The 19,388-nt window shown below is 38.1% G+C and overlaps 1 protein-coding gene across 2 annotated transcripts in view; it reads left to right on the top strand.

The window, feature by feature from the left end:
- parga (poly (ADP-ribose) glycohydrolase a) overlaps positions 1-19,388 on the top strand; it is a 131,508-nt gene that overhangs the window by 110,990 nt on the left and 1,130 nt on the right. For both annotated transcript variants that reach the window (XM_052041635.1, XM_052041634.1), the window contains exons 16-17: positions 17,561-17,666; positions 19,177-19,305. In XM_052041635.1, the coding sequence (XP_051897595.1) occupies positions 17,561-17,666; positions 19,177-19,305 (235 nt within the window). The remainder of the gene's footprint in view (positions 1-17,560; positions 17,667-19,176; positions 19,306-19,388) is intronic.

Raw genomic sequence — 19,388 nt, 5'->3', positions numbered from 1 at the left:
AAATCTCATTATTTTGTGTGTTCTGATTTCCCTCTAATTAAATCCTGTTTTATCTTGTATCTCCTTCGTACTTTTGAACAATCTGTCCTGATGTGGGAAATTAAAATTATAATTTTTTTTAATAAATGAACCAAAATGCAGTTTTGTAAATGAGTTCTTATAGTATCAGCAATTGTTTAAATGTCACTTCAATCTGAAGGTTTGATTTATTAGAATTAACTTAAAGCCTTGGTAAGAAAAACGTCAAAACAATTTAAATCAATAATGAAACTCAAGACTTTCTTTGCTTAAAAATTGTGGAAATGTCAATTGTATTGAGACTCATTCAACTATATGTAAGAATACAGAATAAATGAGGCGTGTGTGTAAATTCATGGCTAACTGAAATTTTGGTACTAGTATATAAATAGCATTTTAAAAAAGTGTTAAACAGGTCACTTCTGAGTGTGTTAAACTTGCAAATGTACATTCCCATTACAAAAGTGAGAAACCCATTTGTAAATAAAAGTTTTTTTTTCAGAAAAAACCTTGAGCCCCTTGACAATTCTTGTTTAAAAACAATTTAATGGTTTGATGTGTTTCTAAATTAAAATGCAAAAGTAAATTTGAAATCCACCTTTGACACCAAAGCATAATGTAAAAGATTTCATTTTTGATTCAAAGTTATGAAAGTTTTGTACTTTTATCTATAAAAATATTTTATGAATTCTGCAAGATATCTTTACCAAAAGCATCAGGATCAACAATATGTTAAGTTTTCCAGTGACTAGTACATATTTGTTGTTTTTGCAATGCAGATTTATCAGGTAATAATCTATCAAACTGGGATAAACCATTTGAGAGATACTAGAGCCCCTCATACATCAGAGAGATTTGATACCAACCAATCCAATATTTATGAATTCAGTAATATTGCATCTTTAAATCTCTCACTCACTGAAAAATGAAGTAACAGTGGGAATAGTGACAGCTTAAAGTACAGATTGGGTAAGGAAAGTAAATTGTCGCTTGAAACAAATTTATGGCATTTTGATTGTCTAATAGCAGCAAGCATCAACTCCGTATATAGTGGCAAGAGCTCAGATTGAGTACATGCTTGGGAGGTGGCGGAAGCAAATGTCAGAATCAAATTCATTATTACTGACTTGGATGATGTGAAATTTGTTGTTTTGCGGCAGCAGTTACAGTGCAGAGACATAAAATTACTATAAATTACAAAAATAGTGCAAAAAAAAAAGGAATAAAGAGGTAGTGTTTATGGGATCATAGACTGTTCAGAAATCTGATGGTGGAGGGGAAGAAACTGTTACTGAATCATTGAGTGTGGGTCTTCAGGCTCCTGTACCACCTCCCCGATGATGGTAATGAGAAGAGGGCATATCCTGGATGATGAAGGTTCTTTGTGATGGATGCCGCCACCTTGAGGCACCGCCTCTTGAAGGTGTTGTCAATGGTGGGGAGGGTTGTGCCTGTGATGGAGCTGGCTGAGTCTACAGCCCTCTGCAACCTTTTGTGATCCTGTGCATTGGAGCCTCCATACCAGGCTGTGATGCAACCAGTCAGAATACCCTCCACTGTACACCTATATAAATTTGTAGGAGTCTTTGGTGACATACCAGATCTCCTCAAACTCTTAAAGTAGAGCCGCTGATGTGCTTTCTTCATGATTGCAGCAACGTGTTGGGCCCAGGATAGATCCTGTGAGATGTTGACGCCCAGGAACTTGAAGCTGCTCACCATCTGAGATTCTACCAACAACAGTGGTGTCACTGGCATATTGAGATGGTGTCCCTCTAAGTCTTGGACTTCTGCAATTACCAATACATTTATCCCACCCACGTATATTAAAGTCATCTATAATGCCTGAGCTACTACACATGGTCTCAGTTTCCACATTCTAACCTCACTTGAGTAAAGAATTTTCACAAATTCTTTGCTGGATATATTACTAACTGTATTTATTAGTGCTATTTTTGGATCTTCCACAAGGGCAGGTATCTTTATGCATATATCCTATTGAGGCTTTTTTTATGATTTTAAAGACTTCAGCTATGAAGTTAATAGTTAATAATAAAGTTTCTTAATTAACAAATGGGTTAATATTAGCATAAAAACTAAAGCCAGTATATGACTTGAACCATCCTTCAACAAGACAAAATGAGCAGCAGTTAGTAGTTTGTGCACAAGATCAAGAGTTAAATGCTGCTCTGCTTAATGGGTGATAGTTGACAAGTTGCTCACAGCCTTCAGACATTATATTCACTGGCTTCCTCTTTCTTGTCTGCCCATGTCAATCTTTAAGCTTGTGTGAATCTTTCTTCCACGTGCCTAGTTTTATCCCTAAATTCTCAGACAAAAGCCTCTTATATATGGTCTATAATAGAATCTGCCTGATTCTGTTGGGTCTAGTGGTCAAAAAAAAATGCTGCTGCTTAAGTGATCTTTTGGGCCCCAGATCAGTACCTCATGGCAGTTGGGCCATTATTTTCTATTATTTCCCCTAGACAGATACCTTGCTGCCTTCACAATAAAGAAGGCAATGGGTTGATTACATTGAGCTGCACTTAGCCATACAGTCATGAGTGTAGAGCGAGTAGCATAATATGTTAGCAATGCTTAAGACAGATACATGAACAGGCAGGGAATAGAGAGATACAGACCATGCACAGTCAGATGGGATTAGTTTAGATTGCAAACATGGTCAATGCAGACATGGTGGGCCAAAGTGTCTGTTCCTACACTGCTGTTCTACCTTCTGTCATCGTTCACACAACCCAGAAGTCGGGCCTTTTTCGGGAAGGATAAACTAATCATTGGCTGCTCATAAGGATGGGTGGAGTTTGTTTGTATAGGTTACTGATTTTCAGGATCTGTAGCTGAACTGTTCTAGAGCCACTTAGGCTGAGAGCATTCTGCTCACTACACCAGGCAACTCGGCTTTTGTGACCTAAAAGAAATGATATACTTTGGAAGAGTAGAGATAGAAAAGTACCACAGCTCCCATTGTCAGTAATTGTTATTTTGGACGAATCTTTTAGAAGTGTGGGGCATTAGGTGATGTGAAAATTCATGCTTTGGTGATACTAAATAAATACAAAAAGGGGTAGTTTGACTTTAAAAGTACATGAAAAAATACCCTGCACTAGTTATCCACTGACTCCCTTCCATTCTCTGGCTGAGTCTTAACTCTTTCAAAACAGTCTTGATCCCAAATGTTGACCGTCTGCTTTTCTCCACGGATGCTGCCTGGCCTGCTGAGTTCCTCCAGCATCTTGTTGTTTTTTTCATCTAGATTCCAGCATCTGCAGTGCTTTGGTTCCCTACTATCTTCAATCTCCTGCTCGGGGGGGAAAAAAAGCGAAGGAAGGGACCTGCTTTAGTGTAATATCTTCCATAACATCTGGGAATTTGCTGTTTTGAGGCAGAGCTCCTCCTGTAATTGTAAAGGCAAAAAATTACTCAACATTCCACAAATAGTAAATGACTAGCCAATCTCATAACCTTAGCTGAGTAAGTTTTGGTAAAACCTCCTTTAGGTTCTTTAAATAGTCCACCCAAGAGGTGACAAGGTTAACATTTTGCCTAAGACACCCCTGATAGTACAGTACTCTTCAATGTCCCTGGAAGCATCAATGTCACATCTCTAAAGTGGGCTTAACTTTGAATGATATTGAACCGGGGTGACATTAAAAATATCCTCCACACCGGCAACCTTTCTAATTACTGATCACGAGTACTCATTCTTTCTCAAGTCTTGGCATAGGCATAGCCATTCATCTACACTTGCGCAGCTTCTGGTTTAAAGCCTTCCAATTAGTCTTTCATTCTAACTACCAAAGTCACAGCAGTCAACTCATTCTTTGTATCCTATATGACTCTGGCCTTTATCGCTATAGTTGTGTTTAGAATGCAATTTCTTACAATTTTAAAAGGAAAATAATAGTAATTCATCAACATTTGAGAAAATTGTTTTTTGTTTTACTTTATATTGAGACATTCTGCCTTGGCTTAATGCAAGTAAGGAATAGAATGGGAAATTCTGGCTTCAGACACTTTCTTGGAGAACAAGTGCATTTTCCACCAGTAATTTTTTTTTCTGGAATTAGTTTTCCAGTAAGCATATCACCATCACTCCATGCCTTGGTGTGTTGGGGATTTTAAGATGGGAGAATTACATCATTATCATAACGTAGCTAATTGAATTTAATAGTTGCTGTCTCCCTTGTCCCAGTTTCTCCATATAATTTGCTTCCATGCCGAGAGAAAATAAAATGTAACCTGTATTTGATAGGGTGTTCTGTTCATCACGGAAAAGAGCGGTTACACTTTTGAGATTATGAAGATAGAAGTGTTGCTTTATTTTGACTTTCTGCAGTGCGCAATCTGAGTTAGCCTGCCTGCTTCACTTGATTCAGAAATGATGGGGGAAAAAAATACATTGGGTGCACTGTTCAATTCAATTTCCTCTCCCATAAAAATGGAAATTTGAAACCACATTCTCATAAATATATTACAGTTGTCACAATGTCAGGGAGATGTCAAATGAGCTTTACTATAATGTTAACTTGTACAACTCTAGTAAAAATTTACCTAGAAAATATAATCTGTGTATTCCACAGTCTGGTTTAACCTCATTCTGTTGTTGAGCATTTTGTTGCTTTGTCATGAATTGTTATAAGATACCTAGAAAAGCATTCTATTATATTTCTCCAAATGCAACAGTGTAAGGATCTCTAGAAAAAAAATCCTACTGATTTAAAGATGGAGAAAGTTTCTAGTGTTTGTATCTAAAATTGTCATCCTTTTGGTGTCCGATGATGTGAAGAGGAAATGAGAATGGAGATCCCACACTGCCCTAGAATATTCAGGAGTTCCTAAAATGACTGGGGGAATAAATGTGCACCTGGAATTGATGCCTAGTGAATTGATAGCTAGCAAAAGAAAGAAGTGGCATTTGTATAGTGTAAGTCCTTGAAAGTATTTTATAATGAAAGAAATACTTTGAAGTGCAGTTTCTGTTAAAATGAAAAATGTGAAATAAACTAGTTCTAGATCTCATAAAACATAATTAGTTCCTGTCCAAATCTCCAGTTCTCAATCTAGACAATCTCGATCTAGAGTATCTTGTGGTAGCCTGTCTGCAGTAACAGTGCCCTCTAAAGCGCTTTTTTTTTCAAAAGAAACAAAGTTCCAAAGACTGACATCGAATCCCATTATCTCCAGAAGCAGAATTAAAGCACAACGTTTTACTTATTAACTTCAGTTCCTTCCTTTTGAAAATTTCCATTTCTTCCTATCCATAGCCTGAACGTGCAATATGATGCTGATGGATGGAAATATTTTTTCAATAGTTGCTGGTTGTTTAATTAAAATAGCCGATCCTTCCATACATGGTAATTACTCATGCAATATGAGCTCAATTCAGCCAAATTTCCCATTGCCCTAAAACAATCTTGTCAATTGCAGAGATTCTTGAGTTCCATGGGAGTTGTAACCCTCTGAAGTGTGCGTTGGCATTCATAATAAGCAAGAGAGAAATGTAAGGATAAGAATGTAATTGGACATCTAACCAGCTGTAACTCTATAGGCAGAAAGTACACTTTGTGAGCACTGTTCCAAAAAGAGCTTGCTTTTTTTTCCAGATAGGGGGATGTTGATGTGTTTTTGCTGCAGTATTCTGGTCAGCATATCTTTTTCTGAACCATCAAAGATAATTTATGAAACTGTAGATCTCTTTTTACCCCTGTAGTACACTTTTACCAACTGTGTTCAGAACAGCCAGCACCTCTTTCCCAGGACACCAATGCTCAATACAAGAGGGCATGGCTTTAAAGTAATGGGTGGGAGGTTCAAGGGAGATATCAGAGGGAGGTTTTTCACCCAGAGAGTGGTTGGTGCATGGAATGCACTGCCTGGGGTAGTGGTGGAGGCAGGTATACTGGTCAAGTTCAGGAGATTGTTAGATAAGCATATGGAGGAATTTAAAATAGGGGGATATGTGGGAGGAAGGGTTTAGATCATCTTAAGTGAGGTTTAAAGGTCGGCATAACATGGTGGGCCAAAGGGCCTGTATTGTGCTGTATTGATCCATAGAACCATACAGCACAAAACAGGCCCTTCGGCCCACCATGTTGTGCCGTCCATCAAACTACCCTCACACTACCTAACCCCTTCCTCCCGCATATCCCCCCATCCCACACTCCTCCATATGCCTATCCAACAAGCTCTTGAACCTGTTCAATGTATCTGCCTCCACCACTACCCCAGGCGGTGCATTCCATGCACCAACCACTCTCTGGGTGAAAAACCTCCCCCTGCAACCTTCCATGGTTCTAACAATGTTCCTGTGAATATCAATCTTCCAGAATTCTTGTTCTGATATCATTACTCAGTAGGAGGTTTAAGAATGACATTTTTTGCATTTAAAGTGGATGAAAAGTAAATTGGTATCAGATTTTTTTTAATATAATCTGTTCATGATACACAAGGTATTCAATCACAGTCACTTATAATTGAAGATTTTTAATGATGGCTGATCATACAGATTTCATAATATCCTTACTGGTTTTCTGACAGCTAAGATTATTTTTAAGAACATCATTGCATAAATTGCTACTTGAAATAAATACCAGATTTCCAAAAGTGTAGCGAGTGATGTACAAAATTTGCAGCAGAATTCTTGATGTTAAATTTAGATTTCTAAAACTTCCTGAACACGAGCAAGATCATTAATTACTAGTAACGTGGATCTAATGGAGGAGTGTTGTGCTATAAAAATACTCTGGTTTCGTTTTTCAATCCAGGTTCTTGCGTTCCAATTTTGTTTTAATATATTGTCTTTTATATTTAAAAGGTAGGTTAATTTTCAACAACAAAAAACATCCTTGAGGCAATAATCATGGTGCTATTAATTGTTATTAGTATACCATACCTGGCTTGTTTCTAAGTTCCTTTTCAATCTTTTTATTAATTTTCAAATTAATACAGATTAATACATATAACATCGGTAATTGTACACATAATACAAAGAGATCGGGAGGACAATCATAACATATAGTCATGAATAAAAAATATACTCTAGGCCCCACGGTTTCTTGGTAAACGAATATATTACAAAAAAAAATCAAAAAGAGAAAGAAAAAGATTTATATATTAAAAAAACCCAAATCGGAAAAAAAAATTATAAGAAATAAAACAAAACAAACTTCAAAAAAAAATTCAAAAGAAAACAACTGGACTGATATTTCTTGATGAACAAAGAGCATTATTATGTCGTCAACTCCACTTCTCTGTTCAAAGATTATTGAAAAGGGATCTATATCATATGAAAATATTGAATGAATGGACTCCAAACTTCCTCAAATTTAAGCGAAGAATCAACAGTGCCACTCCTAATTTTTTTTCTAAGTTTAAACATGATATAGTTTGAGAAAACCATTGAAAAGTAGTGGGAGATTGTTTCTAAGTTCTGTAGATCTGTTGTCTTCATGTTGCAATATTTCTGCCTGAGAACAACAGAAACACATTTAAAAAGTCCCAGGAGTGAAAATTAGGTTTTGAGCTCCTCTGAATAATAAATTATTTGCCTTAGCTGTCATACTGTTACTTAAAAAAAAATGCTCAAATGTTCCTCTGGAATTTTAATTGTTCTCTGTCCTTCCTGCTGTTACTGTAGCAGGCTGTTGTTCTTCATTGTAACCATGTCTTCCATGCATTTTCAGTCAACCAACTCAATGCTTTAAAGAATCCATCATATTAAGAGTTTTTGTTATTGTAAGAGTGGTAACTGTGGAACCAGAAGAGAAGATGCCCATTCAAAAAAAAATTAAAAGATATTTCATGAGTACATAAAGAATAAGAGGATACCTGTGGAAGGAGTAGGGCTTATAAAGGACTGATAGATAACCTTTGGGGAGGTGGATGATGTGGGTAAGGTTCTTGATGAATATTTCAACATTATCTTTTGAAAAGAATGGGAGGATGCCGATGTAATTAAGGTGAACAAGTGTGAAATATTGCATGGAATAAACGTAGTTCAGGAGGAATTTAGTAAGGAGTATATAATTTTTTGAAAATGGATGAATTACCAAGCCCAAACTATTCCAGATTGTTAAAAGAAACAAAGGCAGAAATTACAGAGGCTTTGACTACAACTTTTCAGTCCTCTCTGGCTATAGGCGTGCTGCCAGAAGGATCAAGGATTGTTAACGTGGCATTTTTTTTATGCCTTCCTCCATTTTAGGGAAAAAATACTGAAGGCCAGTTAGTTTAATTTCAGTGGTGGGCAGATTACTGACTCTGAATGGATTCCAAAATTAACCTTCATTTAGAAAGGGACTGATTTAATCAGGAACAGTCAGCATGGATTTGTTAAAGGAAGGTCATGTCTGACTAACTTGATTTGAATTCTTTGAGATCATAAGGAGGCCTGTATGTTTGAAGTGGGTTATATAGATGTCAGTAAGGCTTTTGGCAAAGTCGCACATGAAAGGTTAATCAGAAAAGGAAAAGACCAGTGACAAATTTGATCCAAAACTGGCTCAGTGGCAGGAAACCAAATTAATTGTTGATGGGATTTTTGTGACTCAAAAGTTGTTGTTAGTGAGGTTCCACAGAGCTCAGTAGTCGATTCCTTTCCTTTTCTGTGATGTCTATTAATGGTTTAGACTTAAATTTAGGGGTACAATAAAGAAGTTTGCAGATAATGCAAAAACTGGCCACATGGTTGACACTGAAAAAGAAAGCTTTAGACTGCAGGTGGGTAGAGACTATCTGAACAGTTGATCAGAAAAGTGGAATTTAGTCCCAGAAAAGTTTGAGGGAATGCATGTGTGGATGAGCAATAAGGCAAGGGAATAGAAGGGAAGAAAGAGGGATATTAGAGTCCCCATCCACAGATTCTTACAGGGAGCTGGATATCAATAAGGTGGTTAAAAAGGCAATTAGGATGTTTTCCTTTATCGGTTCAAGCATGGAATTAAAAGCAGGGAGGTACTGCTAGAACTGTATGCATTTGGTACTGCTAGAACTGTATGCGTTTGGGTACTGCTTACAGTGCTGGCTACCACATTACAGCAACTGTGTGATTGCACTGAAGAGGGTGCAGAGGAGTTTACAAAGACTTGCCAGGGCTGGAAAATTGCAACTATGATTAGATAGAATGTGATAAGAGAAAGGCAGGGGAGAATCTCAATTGAGATTTATAAAATGATGAGGGGGCTAGCAAGAGTAAGTAGAACGGAGCTTTTTCCCTTGGCTCTGTTAAATACCAGGAGTTGTAGATTTAAGGTAATTAATAGAAGTTTTAGGGAGATGAGGGAAAAAAAATCACCCAGAAAGTGGACAAACAAATGGCACATGGACCTTAACTCAACCAAGTGTAAAGTGATGCATTTTGAGAAGTTAAACTAGGACAGGTCTTGCATAGTTAATGACAGGGCCCTGGGAAATGTCGTAGAACAGAGACCTAAGAGTTACAGGTACATAGTTCCGTGAATGTGGCGACACAGGTAGACAGGGTGGTGAAGAAGACATAGGGCACACTTGCCTTCATTGGACGGGTCATTGAGTACAAGAGTTGGGGCATCGTGTTGTACAAGACATTGGTGAGAGTGCACCTGGAATGTTATGTGCAGTTCTGGTCACCATACCATAGGAAGGATGTGATTAAGCTAGAGAGGGTGCAGAAAAGTTTCACAAGGATGTTGCTGGGACTGGAGGGCTAGAGTTATAAGGTAAGATTGGATAGGCAGCGACTGTTTTCCCTGAAGCAAAGCAGGCTGAAGGATGACCATATAGAGGCTGATAAAAAAAAAATCACGAGGCCACAGAGAGGGTGGGTGGGCTTTTTCCCAGAACAGGGACCTAAAAGTGCAGGGCATAGGTTTAAGGTGAGGGGAAAGATTTCAAGGAGACCTGAGTGGCCAGTTTTTCCACACACAGGGTGGTGGGTATATGGAATGAGCTGCCAAAGGAAGTGGTAGAGGCAGATGCAATTACATTTTTTTTTGAAGAAACATCTGCACACGTTCACAGATAGGAAAGGTTCAGAGGGAGATGGGCTTAAATGCATGCAAGTAGAACTAACTCAGGAAAGCACCTTGGTCGGCATGGTTGAGTTGGGCTGAAGGACCTGTTTCCGTGCTGTATCACTCTACCAGTGGGAAATTAGAATTAACACATACAAAAATCCACATTAAGGATACATGGCACAGGCACAAATTCCATTTTAAATGGAACCTAAAGGCAGGTGGCTGATCGGAGAAAAAAGCAATACACCAAACAGCTGCAGGAAAATGCTCTATTCTAATGTTCAGGTACTGTTTAGAACAATAAAATCAGCTAAATTAACCATTTGTGATAAATTTGATGTTGGTAGTATGCACAATTCATTTGACACATCAGGAACATAATTTTACCACCAAGTTCTCCATCTTAATTTATTCAGATCATATTGTAAATGTTTATCTGAATTAGAAGTTCCTGCCATTACAAATTGCTGAACGTCTTAGAACTGTGTAGACAGTAAAACATTGAAGTTCTAAGTGTGTGGGATCTATAATATAAAATTTTTAATTTCAAGTTGTACTTTCTGGAGATTTGGCAGTTGTCCAAGTAACAAAGAGAAATATCGCACCCCTTATTGGTCAAAATGCCTGAGGTCCAAATGCACAATAAATGAATAGAGTAAAGTTTAGTGGCAGTTTAATTGGAAAACTAAATTAGCAGGCCAACCACATTTTTTTTGTTGACAAATTGTTCAATCATATAAGGAGTATTTTCATCTGTATTGGGGTAGATTTATGAATTACTAAGTTTCACTTGTGAATGGATGAACAGTGCTTGTAACTAGGATTTGTTTGTCAGTAATTCATCAAGTTAGTGAAAGTGCTGAGTAGGGAGATTTCACATTCCATTAATTAATGTAAACCTGAGTTTAGTAAATCATGACAATTTTTCAGAACATTGGAACTCAGCAGTCTCTGTAGAGCTGATATGCAGCTATTAATTCATTTCAACTGTAACTCTATCAGTCAAAAAGGCCAGTGCTGAGTTGTGTAGCTTCAACGTAATGCTTTTGATTTCTTACTGTATTTGTCAATTGGTTATTATTTCCCTTGTCTGCAAATCATAGATGTAAAATTCAAACCTCCAGATCAACAGTGCTAAATTTCTTCTGCTGTTGGCTCATCATCAGGTGATGCTTTATTCTGCAATATTATGAAATGTGTATTGTCTGAAATACCTTACCCAATTTAACGCATCAGTTAATACCTTAATTTGAATTAGCAAGGAATGTTGCATAAGTACCCACGACTGTCTCACCAGCAAAATGTTCTTGTGTTCAAATGATCAAAGAACTGTCAGTCACCCCTTTTTTTAAATTGAGTCTTACAACTGTTGCATAAATTAGTTGAATTTTGTTGTTGAAAGATGTTCTTTATATAAAATGTCTCCCTTTTTTATTTTGACATTCATAATGCTTTAAAGTAACCCCACATGGAAATGTTTTGGGAAAGCAATCATACTGCCTCACATAACAATTCCTATCCTGTGGATGAGCCGTTAAAACTGAGACCTGTTTCCTCATTCAGGTGTTTCAGGTGCATATTGAAGACCCCATAGCATTCATTGAACGTGCTGTCCTTATGCAGCAGTCACCCCTAAATATGCAATACACAAGCTAAAGTTTTGCTGCAGTGAAATCTTGGTTAGTTCAAAATGGCCACCACAATATATTCACTAGATTTCAGCATGGTGTTGTATATAAATACCAGGTCATTTCCAAGAGTTGTAATAAGGCGGTTGTAAAAATGGAATACTTTTTCCCTATCTTCAGATGCCTTCAATACTAGTTATTTTTCCCTGCTTCATACTGAATTGCATCAGTATTAACCCAGTCACCTGAAAACTTTAATTTCTTCCGAATCCCTTTTTATATTCTTAATGATTTGTGTTTGCAGAAATTTCCAGTTACAATCGTTTCTTTTCTTAAGACCTTTGAACAAAAGAGTTGGGATCAAATCTTGGGCTACACAATTCAACTTCTTTCCATCTAAAATGTCACCTATTTAGAGTCGTAGAGCTGCACAGCATGGAAACAGGCCCCTTGGCCCAACTTATTCATGCCGAACAAGTTGCCTAAGTGAGCCGAGAAATTAATCACTGTTAGTAGTGCTGAACACTAGCACATTTGTCACCTCCAACCGTGGATGAAATACTAGCAATTGTTTGTTGTTTTTTAAACTCATTTTCTGCTCTGTGTGATTTGCCCTGTTTTCTGGGACTCTTCCTTAGCTCTCAATGTTACTAAGGAATATTTTGTAATGTATAATTTATATTAATGCAATTTATGTTTGTAATGTACTGTGCTGCTGCTGCAAAAAGCTAATTTTCGTGGCATTTATGCCCTGGGTATGTATGACCATGGCAATAAACTTGAATTTTCAAAGCCCCTCCTTTTGAAGGCCCCAATATATACTTTCTGTGGTGTCCTGTGTTATCAACATTAGAAAGATTTCCTGGATAACAATTGGATTAAATTATCTATTTATATGCATCATTATCAGCATACCAAAACAAACACAGAAAATGCTGGGAATACTCAGAGGGTTGGGCATCATCATTCTGATGAATGATCATCAATTTAAGATGTTAATTTAAGATCCCTCTCCGGAGATGTTGCCTGACCTAAGTGGTTCCAGAATTTTTTGCTTTTATTTCAGATTTTCCACATCCACAGTTTTTGGCTTTTCATATATCACCGTACCTTTTGAGGTTCTCTTCAGCCTTTCTGGAAATCTGGTTTGAGCACCTTTCATTCCTGTTTCTGAGGAGGAAAAACAGCTGAGAAGTAACTAATAACTTGAATTTGACAACCTGTCTCTACTAATTTTCTACATTACAGAGCTTCAATGGCTATTTCATTTGCTGGAAAGCGCTTTGGAACATCCTGAAATTGTGCAAAGTTTTTATAGAAGTGCTTTCTCTCTTCCTCTCCCTCTTTCATTCTTTTGCACTCTTAATCTATCTTTCTTCTTCTCCCCTTTTTCTCTCTTCTCCCCTTTCTCTCTCACTTCTCCCCTCTCTCTCTCTCCTCCCCTTTCTCTCTCTCTCACTTCTCCCCTTTCTCTCTCTCTCCTCCCCTTTCTCTCTCTCTCTCTCATACCCTTTCTCTCTCTCTCTCTCCTCCCCTTTCTCTCTCTCTCTCTCCTCCCCTTTCTCTCTCTCTCTCTCTCCTCCCCTTTCTCTCTCTCTCTCTCTCCTCCCCTTTCTCTCTCTCTCTCTCTCCTCCCCTTTCTCTCTCTCTCTCTCTCCTCCCCTTTCTCTCTCTCTCTCTCTCCTCCCCTTTCTCTCTCTCTCTCTCTCCTCCCCTTTCTCTCTCTCTCTCTCTCCTCCCCTTTCTCTCTCTCTCTCTCCTCCCCTTTCTCTCTCTCTCTCTCCTCCCCTTTCTCTCTCTCTCTCTCCTCCCCTTTCTCTCTCTCTCTCCTCCCCTTTCTCTCTCTCTCTCTCCTCCCCTTTCTCTCTCTCTCTCTCCTCCCCTTTCTCTCTCTCTCTCTCTCCTCCCCTTTCTCTCTCTCTCTCTCTCCTCCCCTTTCTCTCTCTCTCTCTCTCCTCCCCTTTCTCTCTCTCTCTCTCTCCTCCCCTTTCTCTCTCTCTCTCTCTCCTCCCCTTTCTCTCTCTCTCTCTCTCCTCCCCTTTCTCTCTCTCTCTCTCTCTCCTCCCCTTTCTCTCTCTCTCTCTCTCTCTCCTCCCCTTTCTCTCTCTCTCTCTCTCTCTCTCCTCCCCTTTCTCTCTCTCTCTCTCTCCTCCCCTTTCTCTCTTCTCCCCCGCCCAAAATCTTCTTATATTCTCATCCAATTGTGTTAACTGTAATTGATCATTGTTGTTCAGAGATGATGTTGACTGCAGGCCAACAAATTTTGTTTTACTGTAACCAAAAATATCTTTTGCTGTGATATTTCTTTGAAGTCTGCATTTTTATAATCCTTTGCCAGTGTCAAAATTAGTGTTAATATTAGTTTTATGAACTCAATGTATTTAACATTGTGCTTTTAATTTTGTACAAGACCCTAATTTTGTGTGGGTTTTGAAAACATTATGATTTAGTGACTGCTGTTGCTCCAGCCAAAGAGCAACTTACTTTACCTGGATTGAATTACTCCTGTGAGATATCACATCAGCACACAAAGCCCTGTCTCTGTTCAGATGGCTATTAAGCTCACACATATCTCTTTGGTAATTGAGTCAGACTGGGGGCACATACTGATGCTAACCCATTACAACATTGTATATTTGCTGTGGAATAAATATGACAACTTATTTTTGTGAGAGATAAGCTTGGTCATAAAATAGATTGCATTATACCTACATATGTCAATGAAGAGCTCCCACTGGAAGATAATCTATAATTGTCTGTTTTTTCATTGGCTTGGATTTGTGAGCTGTTTTTAACAACCTTTTGATTAATGCATAATATTTAAATTATATAAAGTGAGTAAAGTATATCTTCACTGATAGAGAAGAAAATTACTTTTTAAAAGTACTTGCTTCAGAGAGTGTCTTGCTAAATGAAAATTTATTCTGTTGCAATTTCAAGAACTTTTAGCACTGATTGAGTTACTGAAGTCATGTTTAGGTGTAATTTTGGGGGGTATACAGCAATAACTTACTACTTACAGAGTCTATCTTGCTATAAATCTTGTCATTTTTTCTTTGTAAATAATGAGATTATTCAATTGTAGATTTCATAACTTTTTATCTGTTTTATGTAATGCAGTTAAAACTTCATATTTATCATCATAAAAATTGTAAATGAATTTTCGGTGCTCTAAGATGGATGATCTTGTGCTGTCTTTTTCTCACCGTGACATCTACCATTTGTCTGCCACCACCAGTTGGATTCCCGAACCATGCCCATCAAAGTTCCTCTCCATCTCTCCCTCTGCATTTCTTTTGCAAACTTGCTGAAAAATTGTACAACATTCAGAAAGAAAGAAACCACACTAGAGAGCTTCAGGAAGCCTTCAAAGGGCTGCATAGCCAACAAATGAAATATAGACAAATAGAGTAGCCAATGGAAAGGTCCCACAAACAGAAAATAAGTTAACTACCCAATCATGAAGGGTCTCAACCTAGAATCTCCACTGTCTGTTTCCCTCAACAGATGCTGCCTGTCCTCCTGGGTTCCCCCAGCTTCTTGTTGGTTGCTCCAGATTCCAACATCTTGCAGTCTCTTGTATCTCCAATCAATCTGTGCTACTTGGACTAGATACTGTTCTATCAATTAGAGACGCCTTCAACCTTTGTTATATAAGGCTGTGATTACTATATGTCCACTTAAATGGCAACATGAGAATTCTGATTAATAGCTCATCCAAAGTATAGCAGATGAAATAATGCAATGCTTCCCTGTTACAGAATTCAAGAACTACCTTGCCTTCCTACAGAATTTCTGACAACTCCAAGGATTTCAAATGTGTAGCTTTGTCTGAGATATTTCTGGACCTCTCTGTACCTTCAGCTATGGTCCATTAGACACTATGCCCATCTAACTAAGCCACTGCAAGATGAGCAATGACATTCCTCATTGCAATAAGTACAATGCCTAAAGATTATCATCTTGGCTCAGCAGTAGCACTTCCATCTCCAGAGACACGGGTTCAAGCTGCACTCCAGAAACTTGAGCTATAAGCTTGCTTCGTATTTTAGTGCAGTAATGCTGCTTTGTCAGAGATGTCATCTTTTTAGATAAGATTTAAAAGTATGGTCCAAGTATGCTCTCTATATGTTGCACAGTACAATGTAATGAAGAGCTTTACATGCTTTTGCAATCCTGGACTATGATTATTTCTCAAGTAATGTACAGATTTTCCAGTTATTACATTACAGTTTCATTGCAAATTAGCATCTACATAACAGTGGTTACATTTCAAAAAAGACATTTGGTAGGAGAACACTTCAGAATCCGGTTTATTATCACTGACTTAAATGAAGTGAAATTTGTTTTGCAGCAGCAGTACAGTGCAAAGACATAAATTACTATAATTTACAAAATAAATAGTACAAAAAGAGTAATAACGAGGTAGTGTTCATGGACCATTCAGAAATCTGATGGCAGAGGGGAAGAAACTGTTCCTAAATCATTGAGTGTGGGTCTTCAGGCTCCTCTACCTCCTCCCTGATAGTAGTAATATGAAGAGGGCATGTTCCGGATGGTGAGGATCATCGGTGATGGATGCGACAACTTGAGGCACCGCCTCTTGAAGATGTCCTTGATGGTGGAGAGGGTTGTGTCTGTGATGGAGCTGGCTGAGTTAACAACCCTCAGCAGCCTCTTGCGATCCTGCGCATTGGACCCTCTGTACTGGTCTGTGATGCAACCAGTGATATTGCCAAATTATTTCAGTTCGGTTTCTTGTGAAATGTCAGTGATGCAGACTAAGCAACAAGTCTGAAGTAAAATGATGATTAGGTTTAATTAAATTTATATTTTCAAATGTGCAGGCTCCAACAAGGAGGCAATATGCCCTTAAATGTATAATGATAGTCCTGAGAAAAATTATATAGAAGACCACATAGCCATCACAAAAAATCAATGAGCTTTTTAGTATCTAAAGTATTGATTTTCCAGTGGTTGATTGTTCTGATTTTTTTTTTTGAAAAATTGCACCGTTTGACACCGAATGAGCTGGTTTTGTCAATCTATGAATTCCATTACCCTTTCATCACCATCACATTGTATCCAATGCACAACTAAGGAGAGAGAGAGAGCATGATTTTCAATCCATTTATGCTGAATAAAATCTAAGTAGCGGGTAAAGAAGGCAGCTCCTCCAAGCGGCACTTCTTAGCACCTTTCCACTGGGGAGCAGGAGTTAATTCCTCCCATGGTGATGAAGTACTAATATTTTAATCAAATTGTTATGGAACAACTATGTTAAAACTTGTGGAAAAACAGCAAGAAGAGGATTTAAAAACCTAACTAAATAAAGTATATTTCCAAAATGTGACTTCTGTAGGGCTGAAACCCTTTGGGACAGTTAAAATCTGCACATAAAGCCAGTGTGCATTCAAGTCTTGTAAATGCAGCTGTGCTGCTGCGTAAATGCTCCCCCTTGTGATTTCTATGATCCCTAATGCTCTCCACAGGGTTTCAGTAAGTAGAACGAGAAAGTTACTGCCTTTTTCTGAGAGTACAAGATAAAAATGGTTCTGGAATAAATAGCCATTCAGGAGTCAAGTAAACTAAATACTAGAGTTTGCCATTAGCTAATTAGACACAGAACAATAATGTACTAATCTTCTGATTGCACTGCACCAAGCAGAAAGAGTCGTCCTTGCTAATGTCCGTAATGAAAAATTTGTTACAAACCAAATATTCCCATATCTGCAGCATATGTGCAAACTGTTGAAGTATTTAATAAAGACTGCAGGATTTCTCCTCTTAATGCATTGAGAGTGAACAAAAATTAGAACTGTTTAAAAAGCAGATCTTCTTCTTTGTCAATTTTGTAGATTAAATATTTTCCTCTGTCTTTTGCTCTTTACTATTTTTCAGGCTTTTTGTGGGTTTGTCCGGCCAGGTGTTGATCCCAGGAATCTTTCAGCAATAGCTACAGGGAACTGGGGGTGCGGAGCTTTTGGTGGGGATGCCAAGTTAAAGTGTAAGTAAATTGTTATTAAAATACATCCAAATGATGTGCCATTTTAACAAAGATATTTTGGGGATTCATCCTATTCCTTTACGTGGAAATTTGCATACAAAATAGCATTGTGCTTCAAAAATAACTTTTTGGTAATAAAATGCTTTTGAGGCCATCCTGAAAATATATAGATATTGCACATTTTACAAGTACTTTCCAAATTCTTCATAGTGAGAACAAGTAATACAGCCACGATTTGTGCAAAGAATTGACAGTTCCATTAAAATAACTGATGAATATTGCTCACTTTTAGATGTAGAAAATTCATGCAGAGGAACATTGTCTTTGGTTCATTGACATTTATTAAATGACAATAGCACGTCACTTTGCAAGACATGTAGGTCTGGCAATCTTAGTACAGAAGGTCAAGCAAAAGTCACCCCCACATAGAGTAAACACCTAAATATTTCAAAGTTTTTAGCATGGAAAAATAGTGTTCATTATGTGTGCAGTTTGACGGTAGTGATGTTATTTTAGAGTTCATCACTGGTCCCAGGGGTCTCGTTACAATACTAAGTTTTGCTTGATAATGAGTGTATCCAGGAGGTATTTCTTTCAATGCTGATCCAACCAAGAATAGTGTTGTATTCAAACAGCTCTCATGCATTAGCTGGTGGGCTATTTAACTTTAAATTGTTGAATGTACATTTACTGCAAGCACTGGAGGATAATGTTGTAGCCAGACAGAAGATAGCTTTAAATTGGTTTATTATTGTCACATGTACCGAGGTACAGTGAAAATCTTTGTTTTGCGTGCCATCTAGACAGATCATTTCATTACAACAGTGCATTGAGGTAGCACAAGGGAAAACAATAACAGAAAGCAGAATAAAGTGTTACAGTTACAGAGAAAGTGCAGTGCAGGCAGACAATAAGGTGCAAGGCCATAAAGAAGTAGATTGCGAGGTCAAGAGTCCATCTTATCGTACTGGGTACCATTCAATAGTTTTATAACTGCGGGATAGAAGCTGTCCTTGAGCCTGGTGGTACGTGCTTTCAGGCTTTTGTATCTTCTGCCCGATGGGAAGGGGAAGAAGAGAGAATGTCTGGAGTGGGTGGGGTCTTTGATTATGTTGGCTGCTTTATCGAGGCAGGGAGTAGGTTAGACAGAGTCCATGGAGGGGAGGCTGGTTTCCGTGATGTGGACACAGCTCAGCATAACTCTCTGCAGTTTCTTCTTGTCTCAGGCAGAGCAGTTGCTATACCAAGCCATGGTGCATCCAGATAGGATACTTCCTGTGATGCATCGATTAAAAATTGGTGAGGTCAAAGAGGACATGCTGAATTTCTTTAGCCTCCTATTTAAAATGTATATTTAAAAATATTGTCTGGTACAAATCCTTAAGGTCAGTCAGCATTTGAAAGCAAGAAATAGATTATGGTTCGGGAGGATCCTCCATTGGGGATGAGTTCCTCTTTCAACAACTACAGTCCAAACAAAGGACACTGATATAAGGTGAATTTGTTGCAGCCTTGTTGCAGATGATGGCAGCAGCAGAAGCAGGGCGAGATGTGGTTTACTTCACCTTCGGGGACCGAGAATTAATGACCGAGATACACGACATGCATAAGTTCCTAATTGAGAAAGAGCAGACTGTTGGTAAGCCAAACTCATTTATAATGCAGAGTGTAATTGTCAACCTTTACAGCCCAGGCATGTAACAGCAGATTGTGAGTGACAGC

Source organism: Pristis pectinata, chromosome 30 (genome assembly GCF_009764475.1).
Source record: "Pristis pectinata isolate sPriPec2 chromosome 30, sPriPec2.1.pri, whole genome shotgun sequence".
NCBI lineage: Eukaryota > Metazoa > Chordata > Chondrichthyes > Rhinopristiformes > Pristidae > Pristis > Pristis pectinata.
The sequence above is the reverse complement of the archived record's forward strand: the minus strand, read 5'-3'. Positions and strand labels throughout refer to the sequence as shown.